Source organism: Amblyomma mixtum, chromosome 2 (genome assembly GCF_055824585.1).
Source record: "Amblyomma mixtum isolate Tamu chromosome 2, ASM5582458v1, whole genome shotgun sequence".
In the NCBI taxonomy this organism is placed as follows: Eukaryota; Metazoa; Arthropoda; class Arachnida; order Ixodida; family Ixodidae; genus Amblyomma; species Amblyomma mixtum.
Genome location: NC_143013.1, coordinates 257,685,277 through 257,708,979, shown reverse-complemented (window position 1 = coordinate 257,708,979; position 23,703 = coordinate 257,685,277). Strand labels below are relative to the sequence as shown.

At 44.8% G+C, this 23,703-nt stretch overlaps 1 protein-coding gene across 1 annotated transcript; it reads right to left on the bottom strand.

Annotated features, from left to right (window-relative positions):
• Positions 1-5,516: 5,516 nt before the first annotated feature.
• LOC149363660 (tRNA (uracil-5-)-methyltransferase homolog A) lies at positions 5,517-23,550 on the bottom strand. The gene is made up of 13 exons (XM_089573633.1): positions 23,124-23,550; positions 22,941-23,032; positions 22,803-22,878; positions 22,564-22,670; positions 20,805-20,954; positions 18,245-18,464; positions 16,146-16,292; positions 13,008-13,160; positions 9,602-9,784; positions 7,378-7,453; positions 6,541-6,660; positions 6,319-6,415; positions 5,517-5,670 (listed from the first exon to the last, which is right to left on the bottom strand). The coding sequence occupies exons 1-13, from the start codon at positions 23,415-23,417 to the stop codon at positions 5,541-5,543; spliced, it is 1,845 nt and encodes a 614-aa protein (XP_089429759.1). The 5' UTR covers positions 23,418-23,550; the 3' UTR covers positions 5,517-5,540.
• Between the last annotated feature and the right edge of the window lie 153 nt (positions 23,551-23,703).

Here is a 23,703-nt window from a genome sequence, read left to right as displayed (position 1 = left end):
TGCATTATTTGAGCATTGCTTATCTTAAACGAGGTGCACACAATGCTTGTCACTATACTATAACCATTGAGAGCCGCTTCAGCCTGATGACAGTACAATATGGGTCTGCAGCCAATGTACCATAGCAGTACTGGCTATTTTAATGCATTCATTGTTTAAATCGAAATCCAGACGACTAATTAAAATAGCCCTTTGTGAAAACAACCCACACCCACCGGTGCATAAGGTACACCTAGGAAGTGCACTCCACGTCGCCATACCCCTCCAATGTTCTCGAACAAGGAAATGGCATCTCCTGGTGAGAAGCTGAATTTACAGATAGGAGAGTTTACACAGGGGAAGAGCGTGAACTTAGAGGAAAGTAGGGAAGTGCAGTAACTGACAAATACACTGATCATCATTGTAGGGTTTTACAGTTGGAAAACATACGAGGGAGGGGGAGGGGGGGGGGGGGGGGCGACCAATGATCAAGCGATTAGAGCTTTGCAATTTGGTCCTCTGAATAGCTGCTGCCCTAAAGTGCACATAACACACCTAGGGTCTGACAAATAGGAATAATGCTCTGCTATCCTACCACTGTGGCATGAACTGCATGGGTAGCCAGGCCAGTTTCAAGTTCGTACATTTTAATGTGTGCTTTGTGATAGAATGTAAGTTTCTGGTTCCTTTACCTTAAGGGGTGACAGCAATGAATTCCCAGTGAAGCTGACAAAACATGAAAGAACTGAGCGTGTGTGACTACCAGATCTAAGAAACCTGCACACTTCCCCAAGTCTGTGCTGTGTAAGCACAGGCCACGAAGGCAAGCCTCACCACAACTGTGGAACAGCGTCAGCACAAATGATGGCCTCCACCACAGTTACATATGCCGATCTCTACCTCCAAGCCCATTCCCCACTCTGCGGCAGATTACGGCTTCAATCAATGCCAAAAGCATCAAGGTACAAGGCAGGGCATTGTTCTTCTGCCCCTCAGTAACTGTGAAAATGAGAATTGCCCGAGTAGCAATTGTGAATCAATGGTCATGCTACATATTTGTCTGCACAAGACAACCAAAGCGAAGACATTCGTCACGATAACTCCACAAGCACAGCTTTTAAAACGAAAGACTGAAAGACATGCTTCCAATCCTGCCTTTCATTCGTGTAGGTGACGTCAGCAATATGGTAGTTGTGCCAGGAAACGCCACTTCATGCTAGAACACGTTAAACTGAATGCAAAAGCAGAAGGTAAAGCGTAAAGGCCGCATGCCAAGGCTGCCGCCGGGCAGGGGAATGGTGCATACCCACACTACCCTCAATGTTTTATGGAGAATCGGCAGTATGCTCATAGTTCCACAAGTTGAACAGCCCAGTCTCAATACAATGGGCTCTCGGTTATTCACGTCATTTAGTTTAAACATCCAGTTCAGTAACGCTAACAACAAGCATATTAGAAATGCTCCCTTTAGTTCAAACTCTGCACTAGTCTAACAAGTATTTGGTCCCCTTGGAGTTTGATTTCCCTAAAGACTCTACCTTTGTCCCTGCCCCCTCCTCATCCAAAGAGACTAAAACGCCAGTATCCCCTCTGCCAATTCATTAGAAATGACTGTGCATGTCCCAGTAGCTTGATCACATGCAAATGAGTATCACGTGTCAGAGTGGATTTGACTGAATTAGTAACAGCAATGCTTGTTCTACTCAGAAATGCCCATTTTAAATTGTGCTGATGTGTGGCCTGGAACAGCAGCTACTAGTTAAGTAAAAGATTACCGAATGGCATACAACTGGGTGACGCCTCAAGTACTGACCACCCCTCCAGACTACTCTTCTTGGCGGGAACCGCTGGTGATTGTCCTAGAGATGTATCACAGCATTCATTTCTGTACTTCGTTTCATTGTCATCAGCACACTATGTACTATTCTTGTCCACTGAGTGCATTACGCATATCGACATAAACGTGGCCGCATTTGCTGGCTCAATAACAGTTGTGTTCACAACATTCCATCTAAGAAAAACAAACAAAAAACTAAAATAAAGCTTCGAAGAGGCACCTGCGCAAAACCTAAACACCCCCCACACACACACTTTCACGCAACATGTCAACACACACGGGCACTTTGACCACTTGCTGTGTGCCGGACAGATGTGACACAAGAATTTGTGCGTGTGTTTGGTGCCAAATATGTTGTCGTAAAATTGTTAAAGCTGTCACTTCAGTGTATATATATATAGTCATTAAAGATGAATATTCAAATTGCTGAAACTTTTTTGTGCTGCCTCTGTGGACATTTTTTGCGAACACTGACCTGCTACAAGCAATAGTTCAGCTCAGCGGTATTCAAGTATAAATATCGTGTGTTGCAGAAATAAACACACGCCATAAAATGCTTCTCTCAGCTAAACGGACGCATTGTTCGAGTTCAAATTTCGCACAGAAATGGCATTTTGTCGGCAGAATTGTTCTATACCACGTTTGCTTGGGGTACTTAACTGATTCGAACAGAATAAGTCGGATATTCAGAGCGTCTGCGGCGACGATGAAGAAAATTAAGTCGCTCTGTCAACGATCGCACCGGTGGCGCCATCTCGTTTGTTGGTTGTGAAGATTCAGCAAAGCAGGAGATTTGAAGACGCTCTTTCAACTGGTTTCTAATGGTCACAGAAAACTTAGCTTGGCCAAACTAAGTTTTCAGCAAGTTAAGTTTTCTGTGACCATTAAAAAAACAGTTGAAAGAGCGTCTTCAAACTTCCCGAACCTCTCTCCTTGCTGAATCTTCACGGTCAGCAAATGAGATGGCGCCACCGGTGCGATCACTGACAGAACGGTGTGATTTCCTTCGCTGTCGCCGGAGACGATGCGAATATGCGACTTTTTTTGATTGATACAGGCAAGTAACCCAAACAAATGTAGGATAAACCAATTCTTTCGACAAAATGCCACTTCTGTGTGAAATTTCAGCTCGAACAATGCGCCCGTTTAGCTGGGAGAAGCATTTTACGGCATGCCGCCGCGGTGGCTCAGTGGCTATGGTGCTCGGCTGCTGACCCAAAAGACGCGGGTTCGATCCCGGCCGCGGCGGCTAGAATTTCTTTGGAGGAGAAATTCTTGAGGCCCGTGTACTGTGCGATGTCAGTGCACGTTAAAGAACCCCAGGTGGTCGAAATTTCCGGAGCCCTTCACTACGGCGTCTCTCATAGCCTTAGTCGCTTTGGGACGTTAAACCCCATAAACCAAACCAAACCATTTTACGGCATGCGTCTATTTCCGCAACACGCGATATATAAAGGAACAAGCACAGGCCCAGGTAAGTGAGCCATGCTTTTCCATTATTCTGTATGCAAACTCACAGCATTTGTACAAAGCTGATGCCATGTAGGTGAGACGTACTTTTCTGAGAGCGCAGAAGTGCATAAGGTCCAAGTGTTAAGACTATTTTCAAAAGTGCTGTGCACATTTCGGCAAATTTAGGCATTTCGCCTATTCCCTGCTGCAACCAATCACAGACAACTTGTACAGATAGAATTGCGTACAGGAATCCAGAAATATTTTCTGAGCACGATCATCGTCAAAGGAACAAATTCCTTTCAATGAGCTCACTGTGCTCATCTGAATGTAAGAGAGCTGCCTCTCATACTCAAGCACCCTGGAACTAAAAGCAATTACACATTTGGGCACACAACTACAGCAGTGCATAGCTTGATTTTAGACTGCATCCTCATACTGAGAGGAAACTTAGTTTTTTTTTTTCCATGGCAGCTTGGTTTTATAAACATGCAACAGGGCACACGATGAAACATCGTAACATGGATCTACTCTGCAAGCAAAACATCCAAGAATATATTTGACGCACACAGTCACTGGCAGTGGCTGCTGCATCCCAGGGGAACACTTATGCGAATGCATATTCTGTGACATTGTGACGTTCCCACCTGTCGGGGGTTAGTCACAATGCAACACAATATTTGTTGCTATCTACGGGTTCTGCTGAAGCGAGGAGAATTGAGCCAACGCCTCCGAGTCAACCTTATTTATTCACTCTCTGCCTGAAGGTGAAACTGCGGGTTCCGCTCACTGCTGTCTTGTATTAGGCGTCGGTGCAGTCCGGCCAACAGGTGCCTCGCTCTCGGCTGCTCTGGCGGGGTGGCGCTCTGCCTAGTGACGGTCCCACGTTTCGGCGAACTGGCCCAGAGACCGCTAATGGGGGCTTCCGTCTTGACACTGTCGGATCTTCCCAGGCATCTCGGCTAGCGGTACTATGACAGGTTGAGGCGTCAGGCTTCTTCGGCGTCTCGGCTGGCGGTCAGTTTGCTGCGGACCCCTGAGGTCCGGCTTCGTTGACTATAGACCGGCGCGATCTGCTTCCGTTCACTTCGCCCGTCTCTGCTCGTCCTCTTCTGTCTCCAACGCCTCTCTGAGGATTCTCTTTCTTTCCTTCGGTGTCCTCCTCGCCCAACGGTTTTTCGCCGTCGCTGCTCATGCAGCCGACATGCATGCTCAAGCCGTTACGCGGTCTGTCGGGGCCACTGCTAGTAAGGCTGTCTGCAGGCGCGCATGCGCGCACACACAAACGCACAAATGTGCTTGTCTGTGCGCCAAAAGGGGGAAGGGGAGGGGGCGCACCGCAAAACAGGCCGCAGGGATGTCTGTGGTTGTGCTGGGCTCCCCGCGCGGCCTCTCCTCTTTAGCCCTCTGGCTACTTTGCACGTCTTTCTGTTGCGCCTGCCGCATTCCACACAACCGCCTTCGCAGACGGGGCAGGGCGATAATTTTGAAGCCAGACGCAGTGGCTCTGGTGCTAGTCGGTGGAGTGAGTTCTTTTGGGCCATGCCTAGGCCTCTCGTACACAGTCCTTCACAACATGAATCGCTGTGACTGTCTGTAAATTTTTTTTTAACACATAGAGCTCCATGCATCCTTAATGGGCACTGGTGTGGAGCGCGCACTACTCACGGTTTGGCCGAAGCAACCTCAGACCTTGCAAACAGGTCAGTGCCCTGTATAGATGGACCCTACATTTAGGATTGTCATTTTTGTAAACAAAACACATGCAATGGACTTATATGCAGCAATAAAATTTGCATGCCTAATGGTGAGAGACCACCTTAACAAGGTTTTCGAGCACTTACAGCTGCTATAAAAGAAAAAAAAAGGAAATAATACACGGAAAGAAAAAAATGAACAACACACATTTTAAGTGTGCACAGTGTTTTCATCAACAAAAAAATGGCCTGGCTTAGCTTATGGTTAAGCCTAGGACGCGAAGCATACCGCCGGCGGAGGCTGCGCGTCCGCAAGCGAGCGCACGAGTTGAGCCCCAGCTTTCACAGCTGTTGTGACGTCAGCGCCCCTAGCGGAAGGAGCGGGAGTTAGGCCGCCGGTGGAGGCTGCGTGTCCGCAAGCGAGCGCACGAGTTGAGCCCCAGCTTTCACAGCTGTTGTGACGTCATATCACGTGGTGCGCCGATGTAGGTCAAGTGGTAGCTACGCGGCCGCGCGCGGCGCAGCAAGGAAGAGCTTGGTTGTGCGGCTAGTATGCTTCACATAAAATGTTTTAATCAGGCACTTAGGCGCTCCATGAGGAGCACAAGCTCACAGTGTGGTGTGTGTGGGAACATATCCACAGGCACAGCCTTGGTCAGCACAAATGGATCCCCTTTGTAGTTGTTTGATGCAGCTCTTGCCAAGCTGAAACAACAGAGGGTTAGCCATGAATTAACGATCTCGTCGTGCCAGTACGGAGGCAAAGTTAGCCCTGCAACTGTGAAGTGATGTTCTGCTTGGCTAAACCTGCCTTACACACCACACAAAAGCACAAAGGTATATTTTATGATAAAAAAGAAAAATAAATATCACCTGGATAACTTTGTAAAGCGATCAATGAACTTTCATGTAGTCGAGGGTTTGACGGCATACCGTCTGGTCAGGAATCATACCATCTGGTCAATGAACTTTCAGTAGATGGTACTGCTAATGGCCAACCCCTTCAATTTTTTTTGTCCGTGCACATGTGGCCTGGTTTCTACCCTAGTACCAAAGTGTACTTCTAGATTGCACCAACTGCTCTGTAGAATGGATGCAATGAGAGCTTTCTGGTGATATGATTGCAGCTGTGAAACTTCCCACAGGGCCCCAGAGTTAAAAGTAGAAGAATCAGATTGGACCAAAACTCGGGGGTTGGCTGACTGTCGCAAAGCTTATGGATAGTAAAAAAAAAAAAAAAGCTGTCCATCCACAACATGCTTACTCTTACTATTACTGCGTACATTAATGGTACGCACATTCAGAACACAACCAGCAGGGATAGTTAGGTTTCCTCAATCAAATTAAACTCACTCTAAAAAGTTCTGGAGCGCTCCATCCGGGTTGCATGAGACGTACACCAGCTTCTTGATGGACGCGGTGGCTCGAAGGGTTCGCAAAACTTTATTGTCTGCAGGAGGGAAATCAAAAGGTGGAAAGAGACATAAAATCTTGTCTCAGCCGCATAAATTTCCACTGAGCAGCTGAGAACTGAGCAGCTAAGGCAAAGGAAGAAAAAAAAGAATAAACACTTACGCAGACCCTGCCTTGGAGGATCCACGATGGCCACAATTTCCTTGCATTCGCCAACTGTGCGAATTACATCCTGGATGACATCTTCAGCTTTACCTTGGACAAAACTGGCATTCTTAATGCCTACAATTGAAAGACCCAAAACCACAGGTTAGGTTTCGCATGTCTCTACATGAAACACTTTCACAACAATTTCATTCTGATGACTTCACCACGTTGGCCTAACAAGTGACCAAGTCAAACCAAGCAGAGGGATCTATCATGACAAACACACTATGACTGAAACCTCGCCCATCAAGATTTGTACATTGTGCCACAAACAGTACTTTCGGTCATGCTGTTAAGAAAAGACAATTAAGAAAGCAACATTTAAGAGAATTTCGTAGTGAAAAATGTACCTAAAAGTACATGACATGCAGTGAATATTGTCTATAAAGCCTGGACACTAGTTTACGAAAGCAGACAGATTATGTACAAAGCCATGTTTAATGTGCCTTTAAGTGAATGAAGATGGAGCAATAAAGAAGTTATCACGGCAGAGAAAGCAAGGCTTTGTGAATAAGCAGTTGCTTGGTGTCTAGTCCATCGTCAACAGCAGATGAGCAAGGTACAAATGCTTTTCTTTTTTGTAATATGTACACAGTTAAACAGACATATACATAAACGTATACATACATATACAATAAACATATGCACATTAAAAATACAACCAAATATGCAGAGTAAATAAAAATCGAAGGAAATCAGATGACAGCACAAAAGAATCGAAAATGCTACACCTGAGGTGTAAGTTTGAGTGCTACAACTTCGCTTTGAACAAACAGCAAGTGCAAAACTCACCATTCAACTCAGCATTGCGCTTAGCATTTTGCACAGCCCTTCTGCACACCTCTATGCCGTAAACTTTGTTTACTTTCTGCAAAGACAAAGTAGAAAGCATGAGATATGCAAACAAGCTAAAACAACTGCCTGACAGCAATGCTTTAAAGAATGTGTTTCTTGTACTTTGTTTCCAAACAAGTGTTCCTGTTCTTCCTGTGCCATATGAGTGAATGAATGAACAAACAGAGAGTGTAAGGAAGAGTTTGCAAAGAAGCACTCAGTTGCTTGAATACAGTAGACTCCCTTTAAGACGAACTCCAAGGGACCATGTAGACTGTTCATCTTATCAGAGGTTCATCTAATTAGGAGTGCTTCTTAAAATGATGTTCGAGCATGCAGTGTGTGTCCAAATACTTCGTATATGTGAACAAAGCCATGAAATAGTCTTTTAGGAAAAAAATAATTGCAACATAAGCATTTATTGCACTACTAGTGCAGTGCATCAGGCACTGTTGAGTGTTGTCCAGTCTGTTATTTTTTTTTTGTGTCTGTTGAGAAAATCGTCTGCTTGCTACAAGCGTAGGCATATCACTTAACCTTCCAAGATATCCTTCAGTGCCCTCACAGGGGAGGAGCAGCGACAGTTCTGCTTTCACAGAATCGCCCTTTCAACGGAGACGTGGTTAGGTCTCTGTGCCTCCCCGCGTCGCATGGATCGTCGGCGGTGCAAAAAAGCTTTCAATTTTTTAGCTTTTTTTTCTTTCCTTCCGCTGAAATACTGCTCGAATGGTCGAGTAAAGCTGCATGGCTTGGGCACGGCTGGTCGTGAAAGTTCATCTTAACCAATTAGCACGTGTGCAGTGTACATCTTAAGGAGATTTTTTTTGCATTGACTCTATGGGAAACCAAACAAATGACCACCACTGTTCATCTTAACCAAGGGTTCATCTTAAGCGAGTTCGTCTTAACGGGAGTCTACTGTAATAGCTTAGCCTAAAGTCTCAAAAATGTAGAAAAAAAAATTAAGCACGTTTTCTCAGTAATTTTTATTACGTCTTCCCTCTCTATACAGCTCACTTATGCCCTAAACATGTGTGCAGCACATGTGTCAAAACAGTAGTTGGACAATTATCACTCATGCCACTGAATCTTTGACATTCATAACCTTTTAACAAACAGGCCACTTATAAGCCTATAAGCCTGTCTTTCATGCAAGTAAAAAAATTCCACCATCTGGTATACCACACACTAAATTCAATTAATGAACTCAAGAAGACATGCAAAGAAGGTACAATGTCTTGCTGAGAAGACTGAATGCGTGCTTCTGCCTTTTGTGTACAAATATTTGTATAGGCTAATTACAAATTTTGGTTCCTTACCTCTGGTACATCAAAAGCTAAGCAGAAATGTGGCAAACATCTTCAAGGCAGCGCAAACCACTACCACATTAAGGGGAGACTGATGAAACTGTCAAGCCCCAGGAACGGCAATGTCATCTATGCAGGCAATACAAGTGTTTATATCGCAATCACACCACAAACAGCTCTTTTTGCAACTGCCAGGAAAAATAACCTAGCACAGAAAAGAAATGTACTTTACTCCAAATTACGGCAGCACTGACAGAAAACTAGCACTACACCAATTGAACACTATGCCAGTACGGTATAAAGTAAAAACAATGGCTTGGGGAGATCAAAAAAGTTGCGTGCAACGTGAATGTCTTGTAGCAGCTCGGCATTTTATGCATTAGGTTATACAGCAAGGTAGAAGCCTCAGGATTCATTGCTGAAAAGCATATGTAATTGTCTATGTTACATTTTGCTCACCAAGTTAAATGAAATGTCAGGTTAGAAAAAAAAAAGCATTATGTCTCTTGTGCAAGAAAAAGTTTTTTACCCCACCAACAAATCTAATATTGCCACAGCCTATTAGTAATGAGCTTTCTCATTACGGCAAATTAAATTCATATGAGGGAAGACGTTCAATATAGACAGAGATCACTACTTAGGATTAGGCAAGAACATTAATCCAACAACTACTTCATACTATCTTTCGTTTTATTCTCTTTTATATATACTTCATTGTTTGTGCTGCCTGTCGGCGATGACCAAAGAGGAATTTTTTGTTTTTCTGGTTCAGGCACTTCTCTAATCCACTGAAACAATAGCTGAAAATGCCCAGAAAAAAAGAATAACCTCGCGCCTTCCAGTTATTTCGCAATTCTCTAACGCGTCACACTCACCGAGGCAAGCGAGAGGCCAATGGTTCCCGTGCCGCAACACACGTCGAGAAGTGTTGTGTCAGAAGTGAGACCAGCAACTTCTTCTGCAGTTCTGTACAGGACTTCCGCTGCTGGCGTGTTCACTTGAAAGAACGCGTCCGGGCTCACTTGAAAAGTCAGGCCAAGGAGATTTTCTTCTATGTCCTTCAGTCAAAAAACAAATCACAGGGTTTGGTGCATTACCGAAAAAAGCCTTGACAAAATTTCCTGCTATGTGCCACAAATGTAAAGCCCTAAAACACAAATGCAGAAAATGCATACAGCAGAATCTCGATGACACAATTACGGTTGATATGAATTCGTAAAATTCCTGAGTACAAGGCGAAAAATTTCGCACATCCTCCTGCGCTGCAACAGATGTTACGAATTGCACCCTCGACCACTAAGCACTGCCCACATGTCACTGACATCGCGATCTCCAGACATGCTGTACACATCGTGGGCAGCGAGTGGCGGCACGGTTGCTGACGCCTTGAGTGAGCAATAATGCGCAGCCATAAATAATCCGATCAGCGATTAACAGATCCGAGTGAATGCATTTAAATGCAGTGGCGCGTTATGGTGGTGCCACCTAGTGCCAAGCGCATGCGCAGTAGGGAGAAGCGACTCTAGCCCAGAGACGTCATCAGTGCCACTGGTGATGTCACCACTGGGTGACATCACACCTAATTAATGACTAATTCCTAATTAATGACAAATGACTACAAATGTACTTAATGACCAAGACATGAGTATTCATGGCTACAACATACTGCACCACCGATGACATCATCAGTTTGATTGACAGCTATAGTGTGACAAAATTTTGGCTGACGGTGTGAGCCATTAAAGGCTTTTGCCTTACAGGTGCACTGAAGAGGAATCTGAACTTGTCTTTTTGCCGCTGGAACTCGATCTACATGTTCCGAGCATTCTTAAAAATCGTGATTTATTGCCCTGTGTGGCCAATTTCCCCAATTAAATCGAATTGACGTGCGGCTCCCGCCTTTCTTTTTTAAATTCTCCCCGTATGGTGGGCGGAGTTGACCAACGCGTGGAGTGGCTTTCACACAGTCCCGTGGCGGCTTGCTGCTCTGCCATTGGCGGAGTAATACGTAGTAATCCGTAGAAGCAAATAGCCCGCAAGTATTTTTATTTCTGCGGGCTTATTTTGCAGCTCTATTATCTGCGAATGAAATTATTTATTCACGGAAACTTAAAAAACAAAATGAAGCGAAAGCAAAGCCTCCGCGGAGCTGGCTGAAAGGCACTCCATGCGTTGGTCGACTCCGCCCACTGTACAGGGAGAATTAAAAAAATAAAGGCGGGAGCCAGACGTTAATTCGATTTAATTAGGGAAATCGGCTACACAGGGCAATAAGTCGAAGTTTCTAAGAATGCTCGGAATGTGTAGATTGAGTTCCTGCAGCAACAAGACGAGTTCAGATTCCTCTTCAGTGCACCTTTAATATGTCTAACATCATCACGCAGACAGTGCCGAAACTCCAACTTAGTGCGCAGCAAAGTGATGTCACTCCGGCTAAAGCGGCCTTCTGCAGTTAACTGCTGCCTGGCTGCCATTCAGCACCGTTAGGAATGCTCAGACCGCACCAGTAGCAGCAAAGAGCATAGTAGTTTCTATTTCGTGCACACCACATGCTACACCGAACTTGATACAAGATCCACCGTGCCATGGCCAGCTGGACCACGCTGCGCACCTCTTCTAGTAGCTCATTTTCATCAGAGAGCCGTTCTGTGCATGCGCCTTAGAGCTGCGCTGCACCACTAACCTAACCTGTCCGACCTGGACCACCGGCTTCCCGCGCAGCAGTGAACAGCGAATAGGTTCGCGAATAGCCCATTTGCAAGAGAGAGATGCACGACCATGTTTTGCGGACATCGAGACCTGTGTGATAGAATTTCGGGTGACCAGCAGTGATGTGTCGACACGATGAGTCCAAACGAGTTCCCGCTACAGGAGGAGTCTGCACCTTTTTTGAGTGCAGTTCAGCAACTTTAAACTGCTGCAAGCGGTAGAACAACTTTCTTGCTTGCCTTTAATAATTTGCTTCGATTTTGGACAATCAGAAAACCCACTTACCGTATTTACTCGCGTAATAGGCGCACTCGCATAATAGGCGCACCCCAAGTTAGGGCGCGAAAAATCAGATTTTTTTTATTTCCGCGCATAATAGGCGCATCCGGCCAAACTTGGCACTGTGATCAATACTGTATTTACACGATTGCAAGCCGACGCCTCGCCACCCCCCGCTTTCCAATCTTTATTTTAACAAATTTTTTACTGAACTGACTACTAGTCCTCACTAGTGCTGCTGCCGTCGCAGCTGCTGCGGACCCACAGCACGTACAACGACATCGCGTAGAACAGCCGCACACAGTTTTCAGGGATGCTCACTTTAATCGTCTGTTTGGAAAGCTTCATCTCCAGCCGGAAACGTTCCCGACTTAGGCCCACGAAAACCTCGGCGCTTGGAGTCGCATACGAAAATTTAGGGACGCCGCAGTCGCAGCTGCCGCACTTCTCGGCCACGTCGTATTTTCCGACCTGCCGCACGCTTGCCGTGTTCAAGAGCAAACTCCCAGCCGTGTAGCTGTTAAGGTGCTTGCCCGTCGAGATAAAACAGCAACGCTCCGCGGCAAAGCCATAAACCACGATAACTATCGCGCTACCGCAAATCCCGGCACTTGACAGCAACAACAACAACAACAACAACAACAACAACAAAAAAACGAGCTGGTGATGCTGATGGCGATATAGATAGCGAAAGCTCGCGGCGGAGGAAAACGATGATGATGATGAGCTTGGCCTTGGGCGCCCTCCGTGGACGGCGTCTGGAAGCTCCTGTGCGCGTGTGTGACCTCCGGGATCAAGCGCCCGTTGCGCGCAGCCGGAGCCGATCGCGGAGGCCTCGGCGCGTGCATTCCGAAGGCTATTCCCGCGTGTGTCGTGGAAAGTTTCGGTGCGGCCCTACACGGATCTTTTTTTTTTTTTTTCAATATTTTCTTCGCGAAAACGGGGTGCGGCCCGTACACGAGTGCGTTTACGCGGTGTGTTCAATTTTGCGAGTCGAAAAATTTCCGGAAATTTTACCCCGCGTAATAGGCGCACCCCGAACTTTGAGCCGGATTTTATGGAAAAAAAGTGCGCCTATTATGCGAGTAAATACGGTAATTCAAATGTCTTATGCGGTCCGACAGCCTCCGAATTAATCAGCTTCTAGTGTATGTACATGTGCCAGCCAGTGAAAGTGTAAACACATGAAAGACTTATCTTATGCCGAGCTGATTGCCTGCCCAACAACAATATGAAACCTGTAAATTTTGTGTCACTACTGTATTAACATGACAATGAAAAAAACAGCCTCACCTGCGTCCCAAAAACATGTTCATACTCTGGCTGTTCCTCATCAGAGCGTTTTTTGTCAAACCTCTGAAAATGAAATGAAGTGATGCCGCTCGATTTTCCAGGCCCCTCGGTGAAAAAATTACGTAGTTTTTCCTTCTCCTCGGAGATTTCTTCCTGAAATTCCAAAGTGGAAAAGAATAACAGACAGTAAAACGCAGGTTACTACTGTTAGCAACAATAAAAGAATAAAACTTTTCAAAAGCAACAATGCATTGCAATAAAGACAGCAAAAAAATTAAAAGGAACTCAACTACTAGGCATTTCATATCAAAAGCCTGATAAAATAATAGGGTTCCCCATATAGTTATCAACCCGTTTCCGCTGTGAAAAGATCTTAGCTGAAGCACGACTACCTCATGCTACAGCGCTTGAATTGCAACACCAGATGTAACGATTTAGCACACATCATGACATTCATTTAATCATACACACATTATCTTGATATATACACACACACTGTGGACACACATTACCTGCAGACTGGTATAGCGACCAAACAGTACACGCATGAAACGAGTATCTCCACAGCACTAACTATGTTGTGCTAACATTGGGTCTTTCTGAACACAGTCAACTGACCCAAAATACATAAAGCAGCACTGAAAAGTGCAGGAGGCATATAGATAAGGCAAGCCTGTGGATAGAGAAAATAACAGTGCTTTTTAAAGTGACAATGGCGCAATTGCAAATAAATTGCTTAAGAACTAAAGGTACCTAATTTTTGCTAGCATGTTTTCTGCTTTCAAATGATACATTAGATATTAATATACTTAGATCACACCGCGATGTTTGCCTATGACACTAAATAAATGATACTAATTGTATTTCTCCTTGATGTAGTTCTGGTTTCGATTTCATCAACCGAACGACGGCCATGACGTGTAGTTGACCTCTAGGTCACGTGAGGCACAAAAAAAAACAGCAATAGAAATGCTAGTACATTGTCTGTTGTCATTCCAGCTCTTGAACCAGGCTGGATTAAGTGTTGCAGTGAATTAAAACTAAGTAGCAGTGTTTATAATGCAGTTTTTTTCATGCCTAACGCGACCTAGAAGTCAATTACACGTTACAGACATTGTTCAGTTGATGAAACTAAAGCCGAAACAGCATGAGAGAAGAAATTTAATTATAAGTTATTTAGCAGCCATAGGCGAACACCACGTGGTGATCTATGTACAATCTAATGTCTAACGCATTATTTTAAAAAAGCAAACACGAAACTAGGATTGTAATAAGGGAGTAATTACTCATTAGCATCCACCAGAGCGCAGCCATACGGCTACAACAGAAAGCTGTACAGCTTTCTCAGAAACTTCGCAGTTAAAGAAAAATTCGTCCTGGTCCGGGGTTCGAACCCGGGACCACCGCTTCACCGGAGCAGTCGCTCTACCAATTGACCTAACCAGGACGGCAAGCTTATGGCAGGGCGAGAGCGAATTGATCAATAACTCGAAGTGGGAACTGTGTTGGTCAAATGTTTAGGGGAATCCCCCAAGGTGGTCCTGGGTTTGAACCCCGGACCAGGACGAATTTTTCTCTAACTGCGAAGTTTCTGAGAAAGCTGTATAGCTTTCCTTTGTAGCCGTATGGCTGCGCTCGGGTGGACGCCAATGAGTAATTACTCCCTTATTACAAATCTACTCCACCTTGGGGGATTCCCCTAAACATTTGACCAAAACTAGGATTATGTGCCTATAGTCATTTAACAGTCTTGACATTTTTACCCTTATAGCAACAATAACTGCCACTATTGTATTATTGGGTCACAAAGAGCTAACAGCAACATGCCACAACCTAAAAGGCTGGTCCTCATTTTTAAGCACCCCAATGCACGGTCCAATGCAGATGGAACCCTAGTCGTGGGCATGCTAGAAGCTGCTACTGCTGCTGCATACTTTTTACCTTCAACCTCTTCCATTATCTTCATCTCCCCATTCAGACCCTCTACATATATGGCAGGCATAATTTGCTTTCTTTTGCATAGTTTTCATCCTTGCATCTAGGTTGCTGTTCTCATGACATAATCATCCAGGTGTCCTGCCCATCTTTCGAAAATATATTACAGCTGTCAAACAGATGCCGTCACATTCTGAACCACATGCTGCAATAACCCTCGTCCCCCCTGAGTTTTTATGTTGCAGCAATTAAAATGTCTGTGTAGCAACCACTGCCATGTTATATGCTTCCCTGATAGCATCTGTGAAATGACTGCCTGACAAAGTTGAAGCTTCTGCTTGTAAAACAGAAGAAACAGTACAGTAGAGCAGATGGCAAGCTTGCCCAGAGGTTACTAAGGCGTTGCGATATCACGCAGCTCTTGGTTTGGTTTGGTTTATGGGGTTTAACGTCCCAAAGCGACTAAGGCTATGAGAGACGCCGTAGTGAAGGGCTCCGGAAATTTCGACCACCTGGGGTTCTTTAACGTGCACTGACATCACACAGTACACGGGCCTCTAGAATTTCTCCTCCAAAGAAATTCAACCGCCGCGGCCGGGATCAAACCTGCGTCTTTCGGGTCAGCAGCCGAGCACCATAACCGCTGAGCCACCGCGGCGGCGTATTTGCATAGTTTTCATCCTCGCGTCTAGGTTGCTGTTCTCATGGCATAATCATCCAGGTGTCCTGCTCATCTTTTGAAAATACATTACATCTGTCAAACAGATGCCGTCACATTCTGTGCCACATGCTGCAATAATCCTCCTCCCCCCCCTCCCCTTTCCTTCCCCCCCCCCCCCCCCCTTGAGTTTTTATGTTGCAGCAATTAAAATGTCTGTGTAGCAGCCGCTGCCATGTTATATGCTTCCCTGATAGCATCTGTGAAATGACTGCCTGACAAAGTTGAAGCTTCTGCTTGTAAAACAGAAGAAACAGTACAGTAGAGCGGATGGCAAGCTTGCCCAGAGGTTATTAAGCCGTTGCGATATCACGCAGTTCTTCCAAATGGTTTCCATTGCTTCTTGCCCAAGTGAACCAATGCTTACATTTTTAATTTCTTTCTTCTCTCATGCGCATTCGACATCATGGGTCATTTTCCTTTTAGATGCCCACCTGAAATTAATCATATGCGATAAAGCAAAGAAAGAGAGAGAGGGAACACACCTCAGTGAGAGCTTGAGGATGAATGACTGCGATAGCCATGATGTGTCCTTGGTTGGTAGTACGCACGGTCAGCTGTCGCCAGTACCCTTCATGCGTCTCGGGGTTGAAGGGCTCCTTGCCAGACTGCCGCACATAGTCCTGGAAGCACTGCGGAGAGATCGGCAACCCTCAGCATGGCCTCTAATCCTGCGATAACTCATTGTGCTTCCTCATACAAGGTGGCGCTAAAAGCATCCTGCTTCCGGTTCTGCAGTGTAGTGCATTGAACAAAAAAAAACAAAACAAAGGTGAAGCGAGATTTTAACTATAAAGAAATTACTCTTACAATGTCCACCAGATCAATGGCCTACAGCTGCATAAAAAGATGTACTGTACTTTCCGGTGTATAAGACGCACCCTTGTATAAGACGCACCTGCCATATATGCAAGCTGCCACTGAAAAAGTTCGTATATAAGACGCACCCGTGTATAAGACGCACACCAGTTTGCCCAGTTAGGCTAGCGAGGCTTAATTAAACACGCTTGCGCGACTATCGCGAAATGCACTGTACCTGTGAGCAATTCTTAAGCAACGCTAAGTGATCGAAAAAGGCAACACTCACGCCATACCCGTCCACGTTTTAGCAAAAAAGAAAGAAAAAACGATACAGCTCCCCATATGTCCATAACAACATTTTATTTCTACTTGAAACCTTCAAAGTCTTCATCTTCAGATGCGCTATCAAAAGGTTCACCCATTTCTGGAAGCAACTCGGCTGAAACATGCACTACGTACACGGAGCAAAAAAAGTTGCAAAGGGTGACTAAAAAAGAACGCCGGCTTGTCTTGACAATGGCGAGAAGCGCGATTGTCACCATCTTTTGGCGCTTCTCATTACTTTTGCTTGGGGCCTCCGAAACAGCCGCGTGTTTGTGATCCCGGAAGTCGTCATCCCCGCCGTTTCATGATAAAGATCACCTAGAATGTTGCGCACGGCGGTCCCGGTATTGAAGTATTAACCGTGTTACAACCGCAATATTGGTAGTGATATTTTTTAGGTGAAAAAAGCTTGAGCATGAACCGGAGTAATCGATGAACTCGCAAAAAAAAGATGAAAAATTCGCATGTAAGATGCACCCTTGTATAGGACGCACCAGCAAGATTTTCGAAAAAAAGCCGCGTCTTATACACCGGAAAATACGGTAAGGCTTTCTTAAAATCTTGACCACCCAAGAAAAATTTAGTACACTATGGGAACAAAACCCAAGACTCGGTTCTATCATCATCACCATCATCAGCCCGACTACATGTCTAAGCATCTTTTTATTTATAAACTGCCTGCATTTGGAGCGAGTTTTGCTGAACGTGCTGTGTAACTGCAGCTAGCTACCGCTCGGTTAAACATTACCTAGTTGTAAACTTGAACTGCTGTTCAACTAAATGGCAGCTGAAACCTGTGCAACAGGGGTATTACATGCAACAATCTTGGAGCTGTAAAACTAATGCCTGTATATGACAGGTCTCATGAAAATGTTTCCTATAGAACACTAAGCTAGCCAAATAAGGCAGCATACAAATTACATAACGCAAAGTTAAACACATTAAAGGCACACCCACTGTCACTGCTTCTTCAGTGAAAAGAAAGCTACAGGACAACCTTCACTCATTGTAAAAGACTTCCCTGATAGATTCAAGGGGAAGAACTGCTGGTCTCAAACATCTGTGATACAAAGAGCCCAGATAAAGACCCTCCATAAGGCTTGGAAACTCCTCTGTCTCTCTCCTCCAATGGCATGCCAAGTAGCCTAAAAGCTTTGCACATCAAAGGCACTGCAAATTGCTACTGGACATTTATTAAATCACATGAACACTGGGCTACGCTCTAGACATGAATACGCCTATAAGGGAGTAAAAAGGGAGTAAAAGGGAGTAAGCTGTCCTCTAGCACACATCCTTTTTACTCCTTTCTGTTTAGGGTGCAGAGAAAATGGCATAACTCGGGCACAAAAACTACATTCTGCCAGGTAAATAAAGAGACATCTGACAGGGGTACTTCAGTTACTGGCCAACTGACTCACGAATTTGAAAGATGGTGCCAAAAAAAAAAGTGAAAGCATACCTTGGCCACCTTTTTTGCCAATTCTGGAACATTTGAGAGCTCGTCTGCTGAAGCGACGCTCATGGATCCCTGCCTATAGCTGCTAATGCGGAAGCCCACGGTCGCCTCTCCCGTCTCCAAGTGCCTGCCCACGGTGAACTCATTCTTGTTGCGGTAGCCATCCACAACCGGGGATGCCTTGATGGGCTCAAGGGGGCAGACGCCAAGCTTGTGAGCTTCCCTGCAAACAAATGCCGTCATGTGGCTTTGGTACGGTACGTTAGGCTTAACTTCCCAAAGCTCCACATGGAGCTATCATAGACATCGCAGCGGAGGACTCCATAGTAAAAAAACTTGTAAATTGTGGAGTTTTAACGGCCTCAAGTGATACATGGGCTATGATGAACAAAGTGGTGGAGGGCTCAGGATTAATTTCGAATACCTGGTACTCTTAAAGGAAAACTGCATAGGTTTTAGAAATCAACGAGCTTATGAGGATCGAATATGTGAAACTTGCAGGTAAAGCATGCGAGGTATTTTTGGGCTAGCACTTGAAATAGTGAATTAATCGCCGAATAAAATCCGGACGCCCTTCAAGCTTCTCCGCAGCGCTCGACGCCAAGTGGGTGGCGCATGATGACGTCATCGAAGGTATCGGTACATTTCCAACGCACAAACGCCTGCTTTGAAGGAAAAGAACCGGCGCCATCAAAGGCAAACCCTGCCGAGAGTTGTTTGGCAGCGTCTTACAAGTCAGGAGAGGGTGTGGCTGACGACAGCGGTAATTTGAAATCACACCTTCCGTGACGTCACGCTAAGTTTCCCTGCACTTCTCCGGTGCATTGAGAAGAAGCGCAAAATTCAATCGTCGATTACGTCACTATTTGAAATGCTAGTGCAAAAACACTTGGCATGCTTTACCTACAGCCTATATAGATTTGAATCCTTGGATATCGCAAAATTCTAAAAAAGTGTTGCAGTTGCCCTTTAACATGCGCTGACATCGCACAGCACACGGGAGCCTTTTGCGTTTCGCCTCCACTGAAATGCGGTCCGGATAGGCTAGATTAACTTCAGCTACCTGAGGTTCTTTAACGTGCATCAACATAGCATAACACAACAGTGTTCATTAATTTCGCTGCCGTCTAAATTTAGCAACCTAAGCCACGATTTGTCTCTATGACTTTGGGCTAAGTAGCTTAATACCATAGCCATCGAACCACTCTGGCAGGTCACCATGCAACTTTATAAAAGCCAATCTTCGTAACCAAGCAAGGCATGTGGAAATATCACAATTCTAGCCTTTAATCTTCGATAAGTATGTGAGTAATCATTTTAAATAGGACATAATACAAAAAGTAAAATTAATAAACAGCATGTCAACGGTGAGAGCTGAACATGCGAAACAGTAATATACGACAATTTTGTAATTTGCTGATGTTTTGAAACATAAAGTTAAGTTTAAAGAGCGTTGCACCCATTTTCAGGCTCCATTTATTGAAAAGCAGATCTTCTGCAGCACCACTGAAATGTTGGCATCGCATGAGAAAATCTAGAGGCATGAAAAATAATTTTTGCTCAGTTAGCAGGCACCACAGCATCATTCTTTGCAGTTGTGAACACTTCTCACAAGATAGCCGTACACTTAAGTGGTGGGCAACAAGCTTCCTGCAGCATCAGCATCAACAAAAAATTGAGAGAAGCATATTTCCTACAGTCTATGAAAGCGCTAAGAAGCATTAACAAGACCTCAGAGTGAATTCATTCAGAATTTTTTTTGCAAAAAAATCTTCCTTTTAGAAAGATTTGTTTCCACCCTTTCAATGCCTTTGGTTAAGAAGCATTAACAAGACCTGAGAGTGGATTCATTTAGCAATTTTTTTGCAAAAAAATCTTCCTTGTAGAAAGGTTTGTTCCCACCCTTTCAATGAAGGTTTGGTTTCGTTTATAAGATTTGATGGCCCAAAATGACTCAGGTTATGAGCGGCACCATAACGGAGGGCTCCGCAAAATTTCGACCACCTGGGGTTCTTTAACATGCACCGACATTGCACAGCACACCGGACTCTAGCATTTCACCTTCATCGAAATGCAATTGGCCCAGCTGGGATCGAACCCGCGTCTTTCGGGTCAGCAGCCGAGCACCATAACCACTGAGACACCGTGGCAGCTTCTTTCAATGAAGGATGACACGACTTGAGCAAAAATGTCATGTTAGAATCAGAGGCACTTCAAGTATTCTTTGTCTTGCAGTGCTGACTGTCATAAAGTTACGCAGCGATTAAAATAGGGCCAGAACACATCCTTTTCACTAAAACACTAACTAAATAGGAATGACTTGTAGAAATGTGTCAGAACAGCCACTGACATAGCACTAAAAACTGACATTGGCTATCAACAGGTGATTAATGTCAAGCACAGCGTTCGCTGCCATAACTGAGCACATACTGTAGAATCAGAAGCACCTTTGTCAGACGGAAACCTCAGATCAGAAATTAGTTTTCCAGCTCTGCACATTCAACAATCGATGGTTTCAATCTGACTGCTCTTAGGTTAACTTTAAAGACCCACTGTTTCTAACCGTTGCTTGCTGATCCATCGTTTGAGTCCTGGGTTGACTTGTTCAAGTTTTCGGGCATACTTGACCATGACCTTTCGCATCTGCTCCTCTTTCTGCTGCAGCTGCTGCTCGTATGGAAGGTCTGACCAAGCAGCCACAGACTCCTTGATCCTGCAAAGTGCATTACGAGTGCTGTCAACAGCGGGCGATGGCAGTGCGCACAGAAGTCATGAGGAAAATTGTTTATCAGCAAACAAACTGCAACTTCCTGACACTGCACTGTATGATACAGGCCACTTTTGACAAGCTCAATCAAGTTCATGAGGAATGATCTGCTTTTTTGTTAAAAACAGTGTTCAGTGTTCTTCACTGATGCTTTGTCTTTCTCCTCTTTTTTTCCAGCAACTACAATCAGCGAACTTCGTGCAAGTTTCATTTATTCGGTATTGAAGAAGTATTACTGCTGCAAATCATCAGAGTGGAAGTTAAAGAGAATGTGGAAACGGTCAAGCTACGTTTCATAGAAAGTTTTTTTCCCACTTTCCCCATGAAGTGTTGCACATATTATGGAAATTTAAGGTATACTAGCTCTCGAAGAAAATGATACTGAACAACAGGACACATGACAAGTGCAATTGTAAGCCATTGAATCAGACTGTAGATAATTTAAAGAGACACGAAATAATGAGAAAACGCCAGATTTTCATCCTTAAGGTATGACTACCCAAGTGCAGTCATCGTTCCAGTTATTTCTAAGCAGATGGCCGTGTTTATGGTGTGTTGTAAGTTTAACAGCCGGGCCATACTCAGTATGCGCCTGCCTACGAGTTGGCGGGCATGACGTCAAGCCTACCCTCAGCAGCGCCTTAGGCAAGTGGCTTGGCAGTGTACAGTTCAGGAATCCCGGTGTGTTGTTTCCTCTGGCGGGCAAGAGATGGCGCTACCGTTACCATCTTTGAGAAATGCTGCTTTTTTGGTTTGCCGTCACCGCAGGCGATGTGGATTTTCGATAATTCTGACCGTATCAGGCAAGTAGCCACCTAGAAATTGGAGTGGGCACTTAAGCCCCGCCTTAAAGGTATGACGCGATAGTGTTATGGGTTAATGCCCATAGTACATGCAGGATCGGTCATTCTAGACTTTGCATTTCACAGATCCTGGGAGTCCTCATACCACTCCTGGCACAGCAGTTAAGCCATGCACCACTGCCCAGTGATGGCAGGTGCTGCCACCTGTAAGGCTTGTGCGACCAACATTGCTCTTCCTGAGCAACCCCTCGCGATAAATCGTCAATTTAACAGCCACCTGCCACAGTGGACAGTTTGCTCACTGCTGGAGAGGTTGTGATGACGCCACAAGGTCACATGACCTGGGTAGTCCACTTAGGTTGCTTCTTCGGCGATTTCTCGCTCACAACACCGACGACGCTGGATTTTCTGGAAAATGGGTGCTTTAACATTCTCGCGTTAAAAGTATACAACCACGAGATGCAGGTAGAGAAGTGTGGACATGAGGAAGCGAAATGAAATGGACTGTACAATGAAGCAAAATCACGTCAAACACATTCACTTTTGTGTGGTCCAGACTGGCGACAGCAGATAGTATGCTTTCTGGAATGGATGTCCAAATTTAACTTTCATGTGGATATCAGAGCAGAAGGGGCCAAAATAAATAGCAAACCTCTACAAGATTCTGCTTTCGGTTTCCAAAAGTACACGCCCACAAATTGGTTATGCATTGCATTTTTTTGCGCCCACTCGTATGAAGTGGAATGACAAACCTTTCCGCAATACTGGCTTCGTCACACAGTTTTTTCTGTGGTGCGACGTCTTCAGCTTCGCCAAGTTTTCGCTTTTGTATCAGTGGATCAGCCATGGGATTTGCTTTCTGCAAGGTTTTAAAAAAATTGTAAGATGAGCCTAACTAGTTGCCTTTTTCCCCTTATTTTTTTTTAAATGGGAGAACAATGGCAATGCAGCTCTGAGAGGCGACATTACTGTGAAATAACTTCTGGGATACCTTGACTGTCAAAGTGCACCCTTTAAACTTGTAGCCTTGGATCTTTTGCAGAGCGTTCTCACGGTCTTCCTCGGACCTGGAGGTGACGAGTAAAGTATGTAAGAGCTCTGCCACGTAGAAAAATCCGGTCTATATTACCTGAACGAAACGAAAGCGAACTTCGCGTTGTTGATGATTTTAATTTTGTGAGGATTCAAGTGCAGTGTTTTCGACAGGAGTTTCTTCATTTGCTGAGGAAAATTAAAAAAAAATTATGCGTTGAAAGACATGAAACAGCAGCGCACCACACTAATTAAAAAAGGTAGAAGCAGTGAACCTTACTCCGTGCCCGAAAATCTTGGGCAGATTGCCAATTTCAATCTTGTGAACTTCTGAAGTGAACTCATCTCTCTTGGTGTAGAAATATGGGTCGTGCACCTCGTCTGCTTCCTCGGAAGCTGTGCGTTCAGCACTCGCATTGTCACTGCTGGTAACATCGTCGCTGGTTTCTAAGGTGGTTTCACTAGTAGCCGTGCTCTCTGAAGTCGGACCATCGGTGCAAGTCCTGCTTTCATCAGTCGAGTCTTGCGCCAATTCAGCTGGGCCATCAACTTCAGGATTATCTGAAGCTGACATAACTAGGCTTGTATTACGAACAGTTTAATTTTTGCCCAGAACTCGAGTTTTCAAACTCCGTTTAAGCAGAACGCGCCGCTGCTCATTGAACTGTTCAACCTCCTTTCCTTGCGAATGAAAACAGCGAAGCACGTGCACCTCTCACACATAGTTGCCGAAATAACCCAAGCGCCGGCCAATCATGGTCAAACTTTGGCACTTCATTGTACATCACAATATTTTAAATCTTCTTGTACCCTGTATTAAGCATTTGAATGTACTGCATAAGTTAATTTAATAAAGAAAT